The following is a 13763-nucleotide window of genomic DNA, read 5'->3' as shown; positions in this document are numbered from 1 at the left end:
CCTGGGAATCCTCTAACTTGGCTCTTTTTTTTCTTCTTCTTCTCAAACTAATACACTGTAATTCTGAATAACTGTCTCTCCTGCACCAGGCTGGAACAATATATTTTAACCGATTTCTGAACATTTACCATCCATTTCAAATCAAGTACACATCAGCCATGAAGTAAAACATTTCTTTACTAACCTCGCTCAACTTCTAGTCAAGCTATAATAAAGTTCAGCACATTCTATTGCATCGCCACTGCTAGCAGTCCGCTTACAACTAAATTATCTGGTAATTTTAGAGGATTTGTGATAAATAACTAAATATTATATAGTAGTTGTCAAATGTTTTGATCTAAACTTAATCTGATGAAGACAGACTGATTTTGCTATAACATGCATTTCCCTTAGACACCTAACCAAGTATACTCAGGAATGAATTCAATGGCAGTTTCAGAGTGTTTGTACAAAAAAGGGGAAACGGTTTGTAGAAAAAAAAAAGAGTTCCAAACTCACAAACAAGGACAGGTGTCTCGGGCATCTCCACCGGTCTTAACAATCTCCAGGAACCTTAGGAAGAAGCAGACTAGCACAATGTCCACCAGCATCTACAACGTACACAGATATTAAGAGTAAACACAAACATGCATATGACAAAGTATTCTGCTGGTAAGACAGCCCGATGGTCTGTGTATACCTGCAATTCAAATCTTATTCCAAATTTCTAAATTTCAGATATCTAATTATGATGAAGTAACACTACTTGTTTTGAAGAAAATTATACCTCAGAATATAATACAAATCATTCATTACTCTATGGAACTGATACATTTTCTTTTATGGGAATCACAAGGGATATTGAAAAGAAATTAATGAGTGTATCATTTACATATTATTATACATTTTTGTAATACAAGCAGTTGCATATCAATAAAATCATGAAACTTATAATAAAGCTTCCCCAAAAATTGAAATAATAATGATATAGATAATGATTATATCACTCCTACTGCTGCTACTAATGCACGCCCACTGCTACCACTATCATATATGACTACTACTACTCCTAACATTTAAAACAGTAATAAGATCAATATTGGTGTTACTGCAAATATCCCCAATAGTTCATTATCAACATTATTGATATTATTACTATCATCATGGTCAAACATTCTCTAGAACTTGCAATTAGCAGGATTGGCCAGATAAAATTTTCAGGTAGAAAGTAATCTCCAAAGACGATGTCATCTTGTTGACCAAAGAGAGAAGCTTTCTGGTAAACCTGTTGAAATAAAGCAGATTGAAAAGGATGACCGCTACACATTTTCTACAGAGAGAAGTCGAGCAAACCTCAATCACGAATACAGCAGTCAGCTATCAAGCAGAATGAACAATCTGTACTTTCAAAAAAGCTACAAAATAACTTTCTATTCAGCAAGACCTCAAATGCTGTGGACTGATAAATATCATACAGTAACAAATTATCACAACGACTCAAGAAAAAAGTTTTGAGTAATTCTTAAAATAATGGTCCAATCAATACCAAGCTCTCCTGGTAACAGATTTTAAAATTTGTAATTTAACAATCAGTTGGCATTTAGTCTTGCAAACTGACAATCGGCACTGATGTTTTTCTGTCAAGTTACAAGATTCTGCAGACATATTTCAAGAATCTTTCTTCGTGATAAAACCAAAAGAAAAAAAAAAATGTGTTGATGAGAGTCGCATACCAGTATATAAGCTGCTCATTAGAAATGAAATGACAGACAAAATATAGATGTCTATTTCAATGAGAATTATTTCTATACACAATTTGACACGGAACCACATGGTTACTCTTCATTCAGGGTATATAATAACACTAGCAAGGGTCCGTTAATTCTACACATGCTACACAAAGAGTCGCTCTATGAGATTTATGTGTATTACATGGTACATGATTGCGACTTTCATACGCTAAGAGGTAATGTTCTTCACATAAAATTCTACTACTAATATTTTCCCTCGCATGTTCATAATAGTATCAACTTTCCCTGACTTGAAATGCACAAGAGCAATATGTCCTGAACATCATGCAAAGAGTAAAAGAGTTTTAATACTAAGAATAGTGTCTAGCAAAGCAATATTGAATTGGTGGCAGCTTTATTTAGCTGTAGAACTGTAGCTGCTGTATTGTAATTATTATGCTATGCACCAAACTAGTACAGATTGATGATCATGTGTACTGCGGCAATGGTTCTTGTTCATTAGAGGGGACTTGTCCACACTTTCACTAAAATGAAAAAAAACTAAAGAGTTTTCCAACAAACCTTGTCAATGAAATAGAGTAAATTGAAGAGAGATGTGATTGGGTAAAGAAGACTGCTTGCTATAGCAAACCCTCCAGCGGCTACTGTACTGACGTAGATATCAATGAACATGGTTGGTAGGAAGAGGATCAGAGGGATCTGTGACATCAAAACGAAAAGATACAACTCAGATTGGTTATATCCACAAGAAAACAACGTGAACATCTTATGATGTGGCACTCATCCTGATAAAACAAATTGCATAATATCCTTTATTTCTTCTTAACCACTTCGGAAATAGGTTAGAAATGCACTAATCCAATCATGATAACTTAGACAGAATTTCAAAATACAAAGTAGAAATTCTGTGAGTAAATTAAAGATTGAATAGTGTAATAATATTTTGAAAGTAATAAAATTCATCTTATTTGGTCATTTCAAATCAATTTGCATCAATTAGCAAAATCAATATTTTGGACACAATGTAAACATTTCGTGCATAAGTTCTATGTTAGCTGACTCTATATCTATCAGATAAAATTTGTAGAAATACAAATCAAAATTAGCCAATCAATTGAAAGAGGAGAGCATTGTGCAGGAACTGCTTTTACATATGTATGAATTACCATAATGCTCCAGGCTGGACTTCTGAGTGCAAGTTCTGTGCATTTCATCCAACTGATCAAAGATGGAAAAACAATGTGATCCCCACACACCCCACACCCCATCATGTACGGCAAACAGAAAGAATATCACATGAGAAATGACGAAGAAGAAGCATTTTAAAATTGAGGACAGATGCCCCATGGACGCCTGATACCACCCCATGGCGCCTGATACCACCCCATGGACGCCTGATACCACCCCATGGACGCCTGATACCACCCCATGGACGCCTGATACCACCCCATGGCGCCTGATACCACCCCATGGACGCCTGATACCACCCCATGGCGCCTGATACCACCCCATGGACGCCTGATACCACCCCATGAACGCCTGATACCACCCCATGGCGCCTGATACCACCCCATGGACGCCTGATACCACCCCATGGCACCTGCTACCACCCCATGGACGCCTGATACCACCCCATGACACCTGCTACCACCCCATGGACGCCTGATACCACTCCATGGACGCCTGATACCACCCCATGGCGCCTGCTACCACCCCATGGACACCTGATACCACCCCATGACGCCTGATACCACCCCATGGACGCCTGATACCACCCCATGGACGCCTGATACCACCCCATGACGCCTGATACCACCCCATGGACGCCTGATACCACCCCATGGACGCCTGATACCACCCCATGGACGCCTGATACCACCCCATGGACGCCTGATACCACCCCCTGGACGCCTGATACCACCCCATGGACGCCTGATACCACCCCATGGACGCCTGATACCACCCCATGGACGCCTGATACCACCCCATGGCGCCTGATACCACCCCATGGACGCCTGATACCACCCCATGACGCCTGATACCACCCCATGGACGCCTGATACCACCCCATGGCGCCTGATACCACCCCATGGACGCCTGATACCACCCCATGACGCCTGATACCACCCCATGGACGCCTGATACTAACCCACGGTACAGGGGGCTCATCAGGCCTGCACACTCATGCAAAATATTAACTAGTAGGTGTGGCATTAACTTACATGCATGAAGAAGAAATAGCCATACGCCTGCGCAGTCTCAAACTTGTTGAAGATGAAGCCGACGCAGTAGGCCTGAATGGTTGCTATGGGAACGAAGAAGACCATGCCGATCAGGAAGCAGAAAATAGCGCCCCCTGTAGTCAAGGATGGCACCTGAATGGCTACCATGACGATGATACCGATGATGCCGACGAAGAGAAGTTGGCCAGCATCGATGACGAAGACAGACCCCCAGTACGACAGCGTGTCGATACCTTGAATTCGTAATTGGGCCTTGATTTTTTTCTGGACAGAGAAACATGATATAGATAACAGCATGATTTATAATATCACAAGATAGATTAGCACACATTAACAAGAACGATGTTAGGCATTCTCTAATCAAACAATTTTTGCAATGCCATTTTTTAACACTATGAAATGCAAATGGTGTAAACGTAGCTTTCGCCATGGAGGACAAGTCCCGATTATACTCGGGCAAGCATCTATGGGAAATGCCTGTTGTAGCAAAATCAAACTGTCCTCAATGGGTTAAATTGACTCACATTCTCAAAGTCACTGAAAAGAGTCAGAGAAATGTTTATTCTAAATGACATAACTTAAGTCATGAACTGTATAAATGATGCATATTCTGCATGACAAATCAACTGTTGTTGGTTTTTTTTTCAGTAAAACATTGAGGTTTGTTCTTCCCTATTAAATAAATTCATTTTTGGGGGGTAAAATTCTTTCCCACAGACCTCCATTTCCCCTAAATGTTGTGCAACTAAAAATTCTGTCTTCATCACTTCACAATGTAATACTAAAATTTGATATCTAACCACTGTGAGCTGACTGATAAAGAATATTGACAATATCCAGATGATTGTTTCTGCAATGTGATAAAACTTGTTATGACAATGCCCTCTATTTTTTACAGGTTGTACTTGTGTCCTGGGCAGTTTTGGAAAATGCACATTGTCAAATGTTAAAACTGGCCTAGAGAGACTCATACAAGCCATGGCCTTGAAAGCCTTTGGTACGGTAGTTTCTTACCTCTCTCTCTTTCACTCTATCCACAGGAAAGCCCACAGGGACAAAATTGAGCCCAAAGCCAAACAAGAAGACGAAGAGGATCCCACTGGTGAAGCCGTATTCAGGCAGCTCGGCTGGCTTGGGAAACGGGTGACTGGCTGCAGTGATGACCGGTGTGTTGGGGTCAGAGGTCGAGTTATAGATCCCAAGCAGAACGTTAGACATGGTACTGATGAGTACGGGTAGAGAGTGGAGGGCAGTGTCGTTGTAGAAGGTCGTGAACATAGCGGCAACCTCCTGTGAGATTAGCACACAGAATATGGTCAGGAAAAAAAAAAGGAGAACAAAAATTGAAAATTTAGATCAACCAAAACAAGAAATGAGATGCAGAGTGCATGTGACTATATATTGTTGACCTATACAGTGTGTCCAAAAAAAAAAAAAAATACAATCAGATTTTTGCATTGATAACATCCGATATGATTTAACAATCTAAATGCTACTTCATCAGGGTCTTAAAATATAACATCTTAGCTCCATTTTGCAGAAAACCCCATTCAATTTGGTTACACGGTCACAGAGAAATGTGGATTGTTGTAAAGCATGTCATGAGTCTTATTCTTCCACGTTTAGCACTTGGATGCTCTTGGAACTGTTTACTAATGTGTAAACACAATAGACACAACTTGGAGGGAAGAGGTTCCAGACATGCTCTACAAAAATCCCCATTTCCCTTGGACCACTGAAGCAAATTGAATGGGGTTTTCTGTAAGATGTGGGCAATGAGTTATAGTTTCATACCCTAAAATTGTATTTGGATTGATTCACTATTTTTAAAGTTATTTGGTCTCCATCAGTCATTTGTTTTTCAGCTTGGACATGGAATAACACTGCTTTAAATAGTCAAAAAATTCTATTACTTCTTTTAGATAGAATAAATGTAGCTACATATATGTCAACAATTAAAGTTAAGAAAAGTAGTCAAATTCTGTAGAATCCAACCTCAAAGAGTTGTTCACACCATTGTTCATGTACAAACACCACACAGCCACTTTACAGGAGGGTAAGAGTTGCGTCTGGTGGTAGCATAAAGTTTCTGTCTCTTTATACTCACAGCAATTCCCAGGTCCATCATGTCTACGGCACCGCTGTGAGGTCGAAGGTCATAGAGCATGCTCAGATTACTGGAGGCATTACTTCCGATATCCATGCGGTCAAATTGGGTCACAACGTCAGCGATGTCTTGACCTTTTATCACCATAGAGTTGACCAAGAGAGTAAATAAAACAATCATTTCATGTTACCAGAACTTTGACAAAAAAAAATTGTATATATATATATATGCATATATATTTATCTCACTGAACATTGCAGAAGCTTCATCTTTAAAGTTGAAACAGAAAATGCTGAAAATATACAATTCAAGAGAATTTTTTTCTAATGTTACAAAAAATTGCAAAATCAGAGAAGAGTAAAATTACCCTTTGTGACTTTGAGAATTCACGAGATGGAAAAACATGCATTTCAATGGGTGAAAATAATTCCCAAATTAGGGAGATTTTAATATTCTCTTACTCAGACATGAACAGATTTTGACTTTTCGGGGAGACTCCTGCAGAATCGGGGAGACATGGCAGCTCTGTAATTTAAAAAGTGGGCAAGTTGTGCCTACCAGTTGGCAAGGAATCCTGGTAGAGAAGCTCAGAGGCAGGGGGTGAGTAGGGACCGGTAGCTGGTGGGAAGTACATCTCAGGATGGAACCAGAGTGCGTCGGGTGTAGCAGTCGGGCTGTTTCCACCAAATGTGATGGTCTTGGACAGAACGCCACCTACCACCATGATAGCTACTGGCATGAATAGACGGAAGATGTAGGTCTGGAGAGAGAAAATCAGTCAAATATATGAATTTCAGTTCTAGTCTGAAACTTCACAGTGCAATGGAGCAAAGTTTCCACTACACTATTTCTGAAAATATGTCATTACATTCATGATGAAATTGCACATAACTCAGCTCCTTGCCACATAATGTACAAACTTCCTCAACACTCAGAAAGAGAACAAAAACAGAGAACTCACCACTGGGTTTCTGATGACCATGATTAATTCAGCCAGGGCCAAAGCCTTCATCTGCTCTGTGTGGCTAGCCTCAATGGGACGAGTGGCCAGTACTGTGGAGTCCAGGGGAGATTGGTTCAAGTTGACCGTTACAGAGTGAGCAGCGCCCTCGCTTGACTCCTCTATGCTCATTCCATTGGGTGCTGCAGCAGATACTGTGTGAGCGAGAGGGATCATTATACCACCAAGGAACATTCTCTATCTTTTATATCTTTAGTGTACATACAACACGTTAAAGGGGAGAGTATAGTTTTGGTTGAGACGAGGCTTCAGGTTTCTAACTCCTAGTTAAAAATGAGAAATCTCTTTAATACGAAATATGAATGAGCATACAATTTTAAGTTCATTTGACCAAAAAAAAAATGGTTTTTATACAGCTGAGATATCAAAAAATAAAGAGGCCATAAAAAATAGTAGGACCTACCTTTTTTTAAGGCTACTTTGTTTTACTTTGTTTTCATATATTCCAGGCAGTTCAATACCAGTTTTCATCAAATAAACTTTGAATTCCTTTTAGAATATGCATTTGAACACTTCAGAAGTTCTTTCTAATTATCTTGCATTACAAAGTTAACACCTGGATTCCCCATCTCAACTAAAACTACTTGTATACCATCCCTTCAAACTACTTGGTATGTTAACATTACACACTGCTAGATGTGTGACAGCTCTCTGATATTGAAATGAAACTGTAATAAATATTTCCACACTTACACAAATTTAAAAGTTAGAATTAGAACACCAAACACAAATTTCACCACATGGCGGGAGCGAAGCAGGGTTATTCGATATAAAATGACCAAAAAATTACTTCAGTTATAAGTAAAATATCTGACACAAGGTGTAATATGCATTGGTAACTTTTTAACTGATCCCTTGACCTTTTGAAATTACACTTGCATGGCATGCCAGCAAACAAAACTCAACATTTATAACACTAACAAATGATGAGATATCACAACATGTGTGTTTTGGTGATGACAAGCTGAAAGGTCACACAAAGTCAAGTATGTATTCATGGATGACTTGTATCAAATGCTGAAAACACCAGCTAAATGGCCACTATCACTACCACATAGCACCTTACTCTGCAATTGTCATCAAAATACATCACAAGTTACAAGTATGTTTGTATTTTTTTCTTTCCATCAATCAGAACAGGAGCATAAATAAAACAGAAGAAAGGAATTGTGCATATTTCTAGCGTAGCATGTTTGCAGGAATTTTGCCACGATTTGATAAAGATGTTTTCTGTGAAATGAGGGTGCATGTGAAGACTTAGTAGTAGCCAAGGTATGAGATATTTTACCCTTGAGTTCTTTATTGGTCTGGCCTGCAGCCGGTGGTCCATCCAGAGTAATCTCAACATCAGCTGTAGGCATGACGGTGGATGAAGTCAGGGTGTGTGTGTGTGTGTGAGAAATAAAGCTTGTCATGCATGGTAGATGATAACGTGTGTCTTCAAAGGTGGAACATTGTTTGCTGGTTAGAAGTACAAATTAGAACTGCACAACTACTCTTTCTGATCTTTCTGAAAGTCTTGAGCAAGTTTATTTTACTCAAATCATATTATCAAACCTATCATGAAAGATCTATACATGGTATCTGACTTTGATAATATCACACATTCTGTGATGGATAATCATTTTTTGAGAGTGATTGTATTGTTTTACTCTTCTCAGCACATCATGAAAACCAGTTGCAATGGTAATGTGAGAGCCAAACAAAGATTGAACACAAGCCACATAAAATTTCCTTTGAAATGATTCAGGCATGGAGACAAATTTTACAAAAAATTACTGCTACAAATATAAATATTGACCACATGAACAAAAATGATTGCAAATTACATTGTTGTTGTTTTTTTCTATGAACGCTCTTGCTTATTTCATTCATCATTATTTCTGGTTCTATAATTGATATTTCACAATATGACCTTTCACCAGCATTTTCTCTAATTTTTCTCCTTTTTTTTAACTAGAACTTTATCATCACAACAAACTCACTATGCTGTCCACTGATAGGCAATAGCCATGGAATATATTGTAGCCCCTGAAGCTACCCAGGCATATTTTGACAGTCTAGCAAAGTTTAATTCTGGTATTCCAAGTCAGGGTCCTACAGATGCCTTTAAAAGATGACCCCCTATAGTTGACCTCTACAGATGGTCATCTATAGATGGCCCCTAAAATGGCCCCCTATAGATGACCCCTAATCCTATAGATGCCCCCCTCCTCCCCATGGCCCTCACTAAACAGGTACCCCAGCTACACTCTTCCTTCTCACTAAAGATTTCTCTCCACAGTCACAGCACATGTGAATACACTTCAAATGTCTCTAGGGATCATTGTATGGAATTTGAGTTGGCTTCTTATTGCACTTCACATCAGGCATTTTTTTTTAAACAGCACCAATTGTTAGTTGCAATCAAGTGCAAATCTGCAATTAATCTTACGACTTACAATTGACTTGGAAGATTGAGATTCCCTTCTGGAGACTAAGTACCACCAGAAAACCCAAATTCTCTGATTTAACACAGTATATAACACAAAGAAACACACATATGTATGCAGGGTCTGTCTAACTGGGTCTATCTAGGTGCTCAGAGAACAGTGAGTTGTAGAATCACGCACGAAAAAAGGGGGAGGGGTCTCTAGAAGGTGTGCCGGTGAATGTTGGCTTTGCTGATAGAAGGCAGGGTGCTGGTTAGTGTTTAAAGAACAGTCTTACCTCTGACTGTGTCTTGCCTCCGTTTGGCTGGTTGTGTGAAATGAGATTAGTCAAATGAAGCAGAATGACCGGCAAAAAATATGGAAGAAAAATTGCAAAAGCGCACACTTTAAAGCAAACACAAAAGTTGCTTCAAGAAAAAGAAACAAAAGCATGCGGTGCATGGAAATGCACCCATACAGGGACATAACACAATCACATACACACAGACAGACACACACATAGAGACAAACAGACACCCACACAGACAAACAACCAAACACACACACTGACACACACAAGGACATGTAGATACAGACACAGACACAGACATATCACACATTCAGCCACAGAGACAGACAGATCGACACACAAACATTAAATCCACAAACCATTCTCATGACCAGATAATCCAGAACTTGTTCCTGTTATCTAATCCATTTCATTTTATCATGTTATAATACTCATGGACAATTACACTAGAATATCATACATTGTATGCAAACCACAGCCACAGGCACACTCGACTATAGTGGCAAATTCGTATTGCAGACATCCATTTCAAGTAACTCAATGTCATTGCATTTCCACAAAACTCATAGTGAACTACATAGACACCAACACCTGCCAACAGTCTCCACTTAGTAAAAGCAGCCATCTGCATGGTGTGTGAACTTTTGGGCATGATATGCATCATGGCAGTATAATATAAGGCTTTTGCATCGTTTGTTTGTTTGTTTTTCTGTTTGTTTGGATGTATTTAATGAGGCCACCATTGTAGCAAATGAACACTTATGAGCAAGTTACATAAGGACCAACAGCTTTTATGTCCCCTGCATAGGTCTGGGCAACGAAGATATAGTGCCTTGCCTATAGGGGCATGACCGCTGCTGCCACGGGACTTGAACCAGGGATCTCATGATTTAGAGTCCAGTGGTCTATCAACTGAACCACAGGGGCTCCTAACAGATCTCACAAATGCACCTGCAAACAACACACACAAACACACACACACACTTTTGTAGTTCTGTCAACGTCTGTCACCAAGCAACCTACACTCGCTGACATCAATATCAGCATGGGAAAATGATCATTCAAAGGGCACACTTCTACCCTACGCAGAAATCAATAGGTGGGAACACTCTTTACCGGCATCTGCCTCTTCAACCTCTGCCTCCTCCCCGATCTTCAGGAAGACTTCCTCCAGTGTTGTCATGGAAACCCCATAGGTCTGTATGCCCATGGCTTGGGAGGCAGTGGGTCCTCCTGCACCATCAGATTTCTCCAGGTGTTCAAACATTCCTGCAATATGTACCAACATATAAATGACAATTTTAAAGGGGAATGAAATAAATTGTACATTCTGTACCATATAGAGTGTTGTTCATGGGAAAAATATCATTACTAGAACACATCAGTAAAGTCTAATGAAAATCAGACAATCTACTCTAATGTTATGATGCTTGAAAGAGTCAGTACCGCTATTGCTTAATACAGTTTACAACTTCAAAAGTTTTCACAACAAAGGCCTGGAGGGTTATCCATGTTCAGGTTGCAAAAAAAGGGCATGTTATCATATTTTTTGTTTGAAAGAAATACAGTGATTCTCACCAGCAAAGTTGGAGACATCTTTGAGTGGCAGGCGGAAAGACAGCTCCATGCCATGGGATCTGGATACCAGAGCCTCAGGGACGTGAGACTTGACCACTGAGGTGATCTTGTCGCGGTCGCAATCACTCTCCACAACCATACTATAGAGGGCAGTACAACGTTCAAAATTTAATTGACAGTCTCTTCTGCTACATGATAGTTAAACATGTTATGCAGAGTTCACTCTGGTTTTAATCTAAGAGAGGAAACATTACACTATTGAACAATAGAACTGGTATGGTCAACGAATGTATGACAAAGAAGGTAAATATGGAAACTTACTAATTACCTCCACCAAAGAGGTTGTTTTTGCTGGCACTGGTTTGTCTATTTGATTATTTGTTTGCTTTCTTGTTCGCAAAATAACTGAAAAAGCTGTGACTGGATTTTTAGGAAAAGTTGTTCATGACTTAAGGAACAGATAATTACATTTTGTTAGTGATCTGGATCACCATCTGGATCTAGGAATTGGTATGAATTTTTTCAAGGATTCATTATGATTGGGAAATAGGGACATTTCCAGCATGTGTATATAATAGCCTGATGACACTAACAATATATCAATGTGCTTCCAAATGCTAAGCGTATGATTTAATAGTCAAGGAATCTAATAGTAGGACTTTACCACAGGGTGGAAATCACACTCACACACACAAATAAAAACACAAAATACCATAACAAAGCTACTTTGTAGCAAAAGTACAAAGACTTTTTGATTTAAAAAAAAAAAAAACATTTACAACTTGCCTGGTATTTTAGTTTTAATTAGCTGTTTCTTGGTAGTTACATTTATTCACCAAAAAGGAATCTAGTCCATTCTTTGACAAGATGTCTGGACTATCCTTAAGACCTACTTACCCACACACACCAGAAGGATCAACAGTCTCAAAGTCATTAAAAAAGCAGAAATGGCTCACCTGAGATGGTAGCCCAGACCAAATTTATTCTTGAGGAAGAGCGATGATCCACAGCACCTCAGCTTGCCCTGGGAGACGATGGCCTTACGGTCTGACAATGACACAAGAATTCAAAACAGTCATTTGAGAAAACTGACAGTCTTCCGTGGTGTGACCACCATTACTTACACTTTAAGCATATCATCCACAAAGAAGTAACTTGCCTGAAGAGCTCCCAATGGAGTGGTGTGAGGTCAATTTAGGTGTGGATTTAAGTTTAGTGGATGACCTCATACAGAAATAGTGGTAAACTCGTTATCAAAAGTTGTCATGTATGGATGCTGAAAGCCACATTAAATGTGTAAAAAGACAACATAAGAAGAGGATGGACAAAATGTCACTATGATCTCATTCCCTGGACCTTTCTTAGTGAGTGTCACAAATCGTATAGTCTTGGTTCCAGTCACTGACCTGCCAAGATGTCAGCTTCATCCATAAAGTGAGTTGTGAGGAGAGTGACTCGTCCTTCCCTCTGCTTCTTTAACAGAGCCCACATCTTGCGTCGAGAATATGGATCCATACCGCTGCTTGGCTCATCCAGAAACAACACCTATACTCACACAAATCAAGAATTAAGAGAAAACAAAACTTTAATGATCGCATGATCTTTACACAGATTGGCCTTGCAGGGAATATTATCCCTTTGTTTCTTCAGTTGGTATCTACATTTTGTATGCACAGGATCTCACTTAGACATTTACAATATAAAAACACCTTATTTCTAGGTGCCATTGCACCAAATTGTTCCAAAATTGGCATAATTGCATGTAATTAGAGGTGGGTGATAAATTTGACAGGTAGTATAAAACTTGCATGCATCTGGATTCCATACGGACATGCCATACGAACGGTGTAGGTGCATATGAAGGTCTTCCTTTGTTAAAAGACTTCAAATACTAACAAAACAAACTAACTATGATGGCTCAAATATTCATGAGAATGCTATTTCTATCATACTTCTAACCTGAGCAAGATAACTTCAGAAGTTTTTCTGGAAAATCTCAGAATTTAATTACCTATTGTATATAAGAGTGATATTGGGTGTTTATCAAGAAATATCATATCCTATTGTCTAATACTTATCTGAATAAACTGTACGTTTTTACATCACAGCTTGAGCATATGTGACATAATGCTAAAGATTTGACATTTTCACATAATCATGGTTGTTACTATATTATCATCATTTTGCTGTAGTGGGCTGATGTCAGTGAACTTCACTTGCTCATAATTTGCATGAGGTTGGTGTGTTGCTGTACATTTCATAATACCTCCCCAAACTATTGATATGTCATTATTTTCATGCTAGTTCATTGGTGAAAATTCGTTAACTTTGTCACACTGATTCACTTTACTCATACTCAGCAC

General features: G+C 39.1%; 1 protein-coding gene across 1 annotated transcript in view; it reads right to left on the bottom strand.

Annotated features, from left to right (window-relative positions):
• Window positions 1-13763, bottom strand: part of LOC139743066 (cholesterol transporter ABCA5-like) — a 46376-nt gene that overhangs the window by 11392 nt on the left and 21221 nt on the right. Inside the window, exons 12-24 of the mRNA XM_071653574.1 lie at window positions 12807-12945; window positions 12357-12447; window positions 11401-11540; window positions 10939-11091; window positions 8390-8452; window positions 7042-7235; window positions 6639-6840; window positions 6081-6214; window positions 4988-5263; window positions 3953-4237; window positions 2292-2429; window positions 1169-1264; window positions 499-590 (exon numbers count right to left, since the gene is read on the bottom strand). Coding sequence (XP_071509675.1) covers window positions 499-590; window positions 1169-1264; window positions 2292-2429; window positions 3953-4237; window positions 4988-5263; window positions 6081-6214; window positions 6639-6840; window positions 7042-7235; window positions 8390-8452; window positions 10939-11091; window positions 11401-11540; window positions 12357-12447; window positions 12807-12945 — 2003 coding nt within the window. The remainder of the gene's footprint in view (window positions 1-498; window positions 591-1168; window positions 1265-2291; window positions 2430-3952; window positions 4238-4987; window positions 5264-6080; window positions 6215-6638; window positions 6841-7041; window positions 7236-8389; window positions 8453-10938; window positions 11092-11400; window positions 11541-12356; window positions 12448-12806; window positions 12946-13763) is intronic.

This window comes from Diadema antillarum, unplaced genomic scaffold (assembly GCF_040938485.1).
Source record: "Diadema antillarum isolate AM-2024a unplaced genomic scaffold, OU_Dant_1.0 seq00001045_RagTag, whole genome shotgun sequence".
Classification (NCBI taxonomy): Eukaryota; Metazoa; Echinodermata; class Echinoidea; order Diadematoida; family Diadematidae; genus Diadema; species Diadema antillarum.
The sequence above is the reverse complement of the archived record's forward strand: the minus strand, read 5'-3'. Positions and strand labels throughout refer to the sequence as shown.